The 9031-nt window shown below is 40.4% G+C and overlaps 1 protein-coding gene across 1 annotated transcript in view; it reads left to right on the top strand.

Annotated features, from left to right (window-relative positions):
- The first annotated feature begins 5047 nt into the window (after positions 1 to 5047).
- The window catches only part of LOC128702031 (uncharacterized PE-PGRS family protein PE_PGRS24-like), a 30599-nt gene continuing 26615 nt past the window's right edge, over positions 5048 to 9031 (top strand). The window contains exons 1-2 of the mRNA XM_070101410.1: positions 5048 to 5073; positions 8328 to 8502. Of these exons, the coding sequence (XP_069957511.1) occupies positions 5048 to 5073; positions 8328 to 8502 (201 nt within the window). The remainder of the gene's footprint in view (positions 5074 to 8327; positions 8503 to 9031) is intronic.

Genomic DNA, 9031 nt, shown 5'->3' with positions numbered 1-9031 from the left:
GTTTTCATTATTTGGTATGATTGTACAGGTGTACAGGGTATGGTTGTACAGGGTTCAGGGTATGGTTGTACAGGTGTACAGGGTATTGTTGTACAGGGTATGGTTGTAGAGGTATATAGGGTATTGTTGTACAGGATATGGTTGTACAGGTTATGGTTGTACAGGCGTTCAGGGTATGATTGTACAGGTGTTCAGGGTATGCTTGTACAGGTGTTCAGGGTATGATTGTACAGGTGTACAGGGTATTGTTGTATAGGGTATGGTTGTACAGGCGTTCAGGGTATGATTGTACAGGTGTTCAGGGTATGCTTGTACAGGTGTTCAGGGTATGGTTGTACAGACCATAGCTGACATCAATGACATACTACTATATAGAAAGCCCCTTTGTTATGCACAACATTTCTCGCAAATTAGGTCAATTTTGTTCCCAGGTGATCATGGACAGCAGGTGTCTAAAGGAAACGCGTCCGTACCGGTATCGACCCCCGGACCAGAGCGTGTGAGCTGAGTGCTCTACCAATCGAGCTACGAGACGTAGGTGTTAGCCGGCTCTTGCGAGGACATCCTGTGAAAGAAAGCCAAAGGACCAAAATATATTTCACTCGCAATGATTTGTTTTCTTGAGTCATATGTTGATAATACTAGTAAAGAATTCTTCATCTTCTTCGTCTTCCTCTTCTTCTTCTTCCTCTTCTTCTTCTTCTTCTTTCACCAAAGTCCTTCAGTGTGGTAGCCTTTACCACATAAAAATATATTTGAGCTTCCTAACTTTACGTAAAATATAATATTTTTCAACGCTAAGTCAATCCCTCAAGCCACATAATTGCATCATGACTGGCGTCAGTCAAGAAACCGGTTTTTGAAAGTTGTAAGGGTAGGTTGAAAAAACCTGCTGACGCTTTATTTGTGTTGGTCTCATCAGCTAACCTGATACCAGGGTTGTTATTGTGTTGGTCTCATCAGCTAACCTGATACTAGGGTTGTTATTGTGTTGGTCTCATCAGCTAACCTGATACTAGGGTTGTTATTGTGTTGGTCTCATCAGCTAACCTGATACCAGGGTTGTTATTGTGTTGGGTTTGAACTCTGTCAACTACCATAGAGTCATTAATGGAGCAGTTTCAATCGGCACTAACAATTAAACTTGCTTTAGTCTCATTAAGTACATGTACATTGATATATATACACACACCTAAACCTCTTGGCGTATATACGCTGAGAGTTATACCTCTTGGTGTATAGAAATTGAATGAAACCGGTCTTTCGGTGAATATTCATTGATACTCGTCTCTTAGTGTGAATAACTAAAATATAATGAACTCTTGTCAATGCTCAATAACAACTCACATTGAGACAGAAACTCAGATTAATTGATCTGTATATTTCGACCCCCTTTTAGGATCCTCTTCAGCAGACCTGCTGAAGAGGGTCCCAGACAGGAATCGAAATATACAGATCAATTAATCTCTCGAGTTTTTGTCTCCATGTGGGTTATTTGTAATCATCTCTCAGTATATTAACGCCGAGAAAATGTGTATCCCTCGAGATATATACACCGGAAAATGTCATTGAAGGGCTATAATAGCACCAAGGCAATGGTATCATTTCAGAATAGGTATGACAAGGCCCAGGGGGCTAAAAGAAAGTAAACCTACTAAGAAAAAAGTTAAAAGGCAAGTCCAGGAGCTAAGACTCAACCCCAGCAACTATAGACGGTCGAGAAAACACATACACACACACAGTATTTCTTCAGTCATAGAGCTGTCAGGAAGTGGAATAGTCTGGAGAGTGACGTAGTGGAGGAAGGAACCATACATAGTTTTAAGATGAGGTTTGATAAAGCTCATGGAGCAGGGAGAGAGAGGTACCTAGTAGCGATCAATGAAGAGGCTGGCCCAGGAGCTATGAATCGACCCGTGCAACCACAAATAGGCGAGTACAAATAGGTGTGTACACACACACACACACTTTTCCCTAACACTAGTGAAACAGGTTGCTCAGCTATGTTATGATATAGTTACTTTGTTCTTCTGGTTCTAAACTGGATTACTTGACTGATCCTTGTATACCTTTCTCCACCTTATTCCATGTCAAACACTTATCTCTCCCCTTCACTCACATTTAATAGCAAATACTCCTGCGCGTGTTGCTTTATTTGGCAGACTGAAATATGGTATAAAATAGTTAAAATGCTAACAAGTTGATGATTAAGACACATGTGGAATAGTTATGTATCTTGTTGAAACTACACCTTCTGTCTCCGTATTTGACTGAAGAAACCTGAAGATTGATGGACTGAACACATCGACTCCTTACGCCTTTCTACTTTGTATTGGACTGATGAAGCCACTGTGTGGCGAAACGCTTCTTGAATAAAGATTCCCATATGTTGCATAAGTGTTTCAATCTTCAACTTGTCGGTTTTTCAAACCATTCATCACAACTGAAGAAACCTACTGTTTAGGCGAAACGTTTCCTCAATTTGTCAGGTAAATGCCCCAGACACGAGTTATAAGCATAATATGGCCCGTTCTTGGTACTGTGGTCTGGGCATGGCAAGAGGGTAGTTGTAAGGTCAAGTGAAGGTGGGGTTGCTCAGAGTTCTGTGGTAGATTACAGCAGCACCAGCAACCACAGCCTTACCCATACTGATGAACTCAGTGATCTGTTTATTTTATTCAAATTATTATTAGTAGTAGTAGTAGCAGTAGCAGTAGTAGTAGTAGCAGTAGTAATAGGAGTAGCGTAGTAATAGTATTAGTAGTAGTAGTAATAGTAGTAGTAGTAATAGTAGTAGTAGTAGTAGTAGTAGTAGTGCCATTCCTATTAATATTTTCTTATTTACTAATATTTTTTCTTGCTAAAAAGAGATTTTCGAACTTCCTGTTATACTTTGCCATTTAATCTGCAAAGTTAGGGAACTTTTGTCCTCTTCCTCTGCGGTTTCGTAGTTCCTTAGGTTAGATCAGCTAGATCAGGAAGTCTCTTTCGTGGCATCAGTTCAGAAACTATATAATATTGTTAATTATGATAGAAACTACTAACCTTTCCGTGAGGAAATTTATCTAACTTGTAACTCGTTTTTATTATGAAGAGGCTAATGTAACTGGTCACTTTTTTTAAGGTCTAGAGGATCTGTTATGCCAGCCTTTATTCACTTAGCAACCGGTTGCCAAGTGAATAAACGCTGTCGTAAGCCGTCAGGTAGAAAAACATTATGTTTGCAGAAAAACACGTATAACAAAGTTTCGTAAAGGAAACGTCGTAATCAAGGATTTCCTGGCTAGCATAATATTTTCCCATACTACGGTTGCCAAGCGACTCTAATTGATTTTGACTCACGAAATCATAATGACACAATTGCAAACAAACCATACCACGGGCGGGGATAGAACCCGCGGTCATAGAGTCACAAAACTCCAGACCGTCGCGTTAGCCACTAGACCAGCTAGCCACAATAAGATTCGTCCAACTAGGTATATTTCTACACCATAGGAAGGTTAGCACAGGCACCACTGTGACCACAAATGCAAGTTTTTACAGACGAATCTCCAGCTAGCGTGGCCGTGACGAACTCTAGCTCAAGTCCCCTCACTGTCGTCAACATGACCGTATGGTATGGTTTCTTTTAGTTGATTTTGTTTGGCGCGTTTACTACCTGTGTACGTCAATGGTATTACATACCTGAAGTCTACCTGGACATCGTCAACGATCCCGTGATCCAGTCCATGTCCAGGCCTTCTGGTGGATCAGGGCCTGATCAACCAGGCTGTTACTGCTGGCCGCACGTAATCCAAACTACGAGTCCGACTGATCCGTTCATGGCATTTTATTGAAAAAAAAAAATCGCCCATTAGGGGCTGTATCAGTTCGTGATAATTGATACAGTCCCTGGTGGGCGAAACATCTCAGGGATATATTTACTTCCTGTAGTTCACCTGTGTTGATTCCATAAGGGACTCTAGAACAGGTGCAACAGGTGTTTGTGTATGGAAAAAATATCTTTGAATTTAGGAAATTCTTTTTTTCGAAATGTTTCGAACTTGACTTTCCACAGAAATAACAAAAAGGCACAATAACATGACTAGAACTTTGCACAAATAACCCGTACATTGGTGAGAGGAGCTTACGACGACGTTTCGGTCCGACTTGTACCATTTACAAAGTCGGACCGAAACGTCGTCGTAAGTTTCTCTCTCCTATGTGCGGATTATTTGTGTATTGACATTTTCCTGACCGTGACAGTGAAAAGTTCTCATTATCCTCGTGAATATAACTTAAAAAATCTGTCCCCCTCTTCTCCCATTCGTTTTATTTAAAGCTATTTTGGAATTATTTTTACCTGGTTTTTCTATTGAAATTTAGATAAAATATCGTTTTAAAAAATTACATGCCCCTCCTTTCTCTTTTCTTTTCAGTGTTTTACGACAGGTTGTAACCATTTTTTTCCTCTCCCCTTTGTTTTTCCCCTCTCCTGTATACCTTGTTCTCCCCTCCCTCCCTCCCTACTATATCACTCTCATCTTTCCCCTACCATTTTCCCCTCCCTTCAGTTTTCCATTATATTCGCCATGTCTCCTGTGTCAAGCCATCCTTCCAGAGAGGTTGAAAGCTAATGCAAGTCAAAGCTGCCTTAATTACTGATACCATAGTGAAATATTTGGTGTTATTATCACCCTAAAGCAAATTTTCCAGCTAAGACTGATATATTTCATTATCGTATGTATTAAATGAAGGTAAAAGTATCTCTTTCTTGAGAATATTTTTCTCGAGTCGTGATGGTGTGAAATGGCCGGCAGAACAGCAATTCCTTTTCCATATCTTGAGGACCCTGATACCGAACGTAAGTCCTGAGTTGTTATATCATAGTTTGCACCTGGAAGGTTCCCGGGGTGTTGGTATAAAATCTGATCATGGAGGTTACTCCTTATCAAGACGGAAGGCTCTGCAAGTAATGCGTGGTGCCATAATTGAAAGGCAGTGATGGTGCATTGTGCCATCATTGAAAGGCAGTGATGGTGCATGGTGCCATCATTGAAAGGCAGTGATGGTGCATGGTGCCATCAGTGAAAGGTAAGCATGTTCTGAATAAATACACTAAGAGATAGCTCAATGAATGCAGGGAGACCACGAATTTTCAACTCCCTTTACATACGTGGAAAAAGTTGCCAGTAAACCCCTAGTTATCTTCAAGAAGGAACTTGATGTGCTCCTGATCAACCAGACTGTATTGCGCGCAGTGGACTGTGTACGACCGGCACCAGAGGACTGATAGATTTATCCGTTAATCATAAGGTCTTGCCTGGAGCTCTGCCCAGGAACAGTCTACAGGTAAACTACAGAAAAAATGACTTTTGTCACAGCCTGTCTTAAGCAAGTGACCCATAGCGAGGAAAAAAATTTCGAGAACCCAGTTATAAGGGTCATTGCAAAGTAGATCAAAGGATGCAACAGTACGATCGGTCTGTATACTGGTAAGACAAAGACATGACTACAGTCGTGTCTTTGTCTTACCAGTATACAGTTCCTTTATTCCCCCCAACAATGGCCTTTTCCAAGGCCATTGTTGGGGGGAAATGTTCTGCAAATAAGTTCATTGCAGTCGTGTCTTTTCTTCAACTGTCTGCAACAGCCATTGTGTCCACCTGGACTGTATCATAATTACATGATGTTGTGCTGTATGATGCAAAACTGGGAACACAAGGTTTGTGCTGCTTCCCTACTGTATCATCAACGGTTTCCAACTATTGTGCGCGGATTCCCAGGGGTGCGCATGCTGACCTCAGAGGTGCGCGAGCTGACCCCAAGGGATGCGCGAGCTGACCCCAAGGGGTGCGCGAGCTGACCCCAAGGGGTGAGTGAGAACAATTCCATAATGATCAATAGCTTCTCAAGCCCTCTTATGCACATCACCATCAACAAACTAAACAATTCATTTGATTTTTTTTTTCAGATGTAAACTGGGAGAAATGGGAAATATCAAAGGATTTCTGAAATCACATTCAGGCGGAGGATCTTCCAAGAACACACTACGATTGTTACTTGTTAACCACACAACAGCAGTAGTGCTGGACCAACATTTTGGGGGCCCCGTAGCTTGAACTCTCCGGGTCCTTTTCGCAACCCCTTCTCGCAGAGTAGATCCAATTTTTTTTCTAAGCAATGTGGACTGAAGTCACTTCTGTGGTCCCTCCGGGATTAGGGGCCCTGAAACCTAAGCTTCATTAGTCTCATAGCAGATCAGCCCCTGCACAGAAGTCAAAAAAAGGTAGCAAAATCTTAACTTGCAATCCCTCTTTCCAATCATCCAGTGAAAGCAGATAGAAAACATTCTCTGCCAACTAGTCAGTCACGTCAAAAACATCAACTTTTTCCTTCTGCAATTTGACGGGTTCATGAATGCCGCGAAATGTAGCTAATCTTTTAGTTCAAGTTCGTTACTTATTTGATGGTACAGCTCATGAGGATCTTAAATATTGTTCAACCAGTTGACCACAAGCACAACAGAAAACATTTTCAATTTGAAAGACATGGCAGTGATAGGAAAGAAACAAAATGTCAGAATTCTGTAAAAATACATGATGTTTGTATAACTAAGGTAATGCAAAACAGCTACTGTGAAAAATAGTGGAGTTCTAAGCGCTTTCGTGAATTCTCATATTATCAAGGTTCTTGATAATGTGAAAAATCACCAAAGCACTTGGAACTTTACTATTTTTTTCAGTGTTGTTTTGAATATTGCGATATCACCTGTTTACCGTGAGCGTATTGCAAAGAAGGTAATGTATGTGTGCCATGATGACAGCGGCTCTAAAAATACCCAAGTGTTGCATATTTGTCGTACTCATCAAATTATAGTAAATTTGAGTAATAAATGTGACAGGGGGTGCGCAGACTAGGTCATAGTTTGGAAGGAGTACAGGGCCTAAAAATCTGGGAATCTCTTCCCTATTGATGTGTAACGATATAGGTTCAAACCCATGAACTCCGATAAGTGGAGTTGGATCTAGAAGAGGAGGCACCTCCACCTGGTGACTTCTGGGTATTTTGTATTACTACAGATCAGTCACGCAAAAGAAATAAGACATGATCGCAGCAAATGTACTGTCCTGTTAATAATTTCTATATCTGCAAAGGTTATACCTATGTAATCAAATCTCATTGAATTTAAAGAACAAACTGGCGCAATACCGTGACTGGAACAATACACAAATAACCCGCACGTAAGAGTTAAGTACTCACCATCATAGTCATCTTAGGGTTTCCTTAAGTCATCTTACAGTTTCGCCAAGTCATCTTACCACAGACTTCTTTCACCCCAGCTGCTGTCTCCCTCGCCCTTACCTCACATGCAAAAGAAAAAAATGTTTAAATTATTAACAGAAGCACAGCGTGAGAGGCCTTGGAGAAGGGGAAGTGTGAGTGAGTTGTGGATTCCCCTTTCCTCCCTACTCACCCTCCTCTCCCTCTTCTCTTTCTTCTCTCATGCTGAAGGGCGTGGTTCAGCACCCACGGTATAACAGTAAAGGCCAAGAAGAAGAAAGGAAGTAGAGGGAGGAGGAGGAGGAAGGGAGGAAGAGAGGTGGTAGAGGAAGGGGTAGGTGCAATGAATCAGAGAGGGGGGAGGGGGGAATACGTTGGTCATAGTTGTTTGTATAGCTTTGTGGTTGTTTGTAATTGTTGGTGGTCATCCAAAGTTGTTGTCAGGTGATCCTGGCTGTTAGCAGTAATTTTCAGATATTCGCCGTTATTTATAAATGTTCGGGTATGTTCGTAAATATTACACGTATATTGCAAGAGAATATATATATATATATATATATATATATATATATATATATATATATATATATATATATATATATATATATATATATATATATATATATATATATATATATATATATATATATAATATATATACATGTTTTTGTGTATGTGTTTGTAAAGTTAAAATAGAGGAAAAGAAACATTTAAAGGCTTATACGAACAACGATCAACGACAAAGTGAAGAAAAAAATGTAAACAAACGTGGTAAGGGAGAAGTGACGAAGGAGAGTTACTCGACCTCTGGACACGACACATCCACACGCTCGCACAGTCGACTTTCATAACAGACATGCCTCTTCACACTCGACTTGTCGAAGTCAGCTACACACAGGTCTACGCACACACACACACACTCACACACACACACACGCACGCACACACTGTCGACCTTAGCCACAAACACATCTCCACACTCCAACAGGCTAGAACACAGTCCTCCAAAGTCGTAAGAACAAAAACAATTCACTCATTACTTTAACTTCATATAATACCGACAGGTCAATAAATATAATACATGTGCAACACCTGGGCATCAATACACAAGTGTTGCACATGTCTATATTCATCAAAACACAGCTTCACGCTGACACGACACAGATATTAGTTGTGACCATTGTAGCCCTGACGGTAGCAAAGAAAGTAGCCAAGACGACCAGTCGACCATGGATCGGCGTGTGCTTAACGCCGTTGACTAAATCACTGAATTCGATGAATCAAGGCAGTATTCACCCTGATCCTTGCACCGCATGCTAAGTAGCCCTAAAAAGACAATAGTTGTATCAATTCTTAATAAAGTCCTATATAGAACGATGTATCGAGTAATAAAACTACTTTTATCTTCCATATAAAATTATTATTATTATTATTATTATTATTATTATTATTATTATTATTATTATTATTATTATTATTATTATTATCATCATCATCATCATCATAATGGGGGAGAGTAAAACCGTAGGGAGATAGAAGGTACTCAGGCTCAGTTCAATGAACTAGAGCACAGATCCAATTCCACTGATCAAGAGCCCCTCGCCAGCGTCAACGAGCCTCCCTCGAGGGGTTTCCACATCAAAGGCCTTAGTGAAAATACGTCATAGTGTTTGACTTTACTGGGTTATCCTACATTACTTTCTACCTGTGTTCCCACGTTAAACAATTTATAAAGTCTGTATGAAACTTGAATAAAATCTTACGTGTG

Source organism: Cherax quadricarinatus, chromosome 77 (genome assembly GCF_038502225.1).
Source record: "Cherax quadricarinatus isolate ZL_2023a chromosome 77, ASM3850222v1, whole genome shotgun sequence".
Taxonomy (NCBI): Eukaryota; Metazoa; Arthropoda; class Malacostraca; order Decapoda; family Parastacidae; genus Cherax; species Cherax quadricarinatus.
The sequence above is the reverse complement of the archived record's forward strand: the minus strand, read 5'-3'. Positions and strand labels throughout refer to the sequence as shown.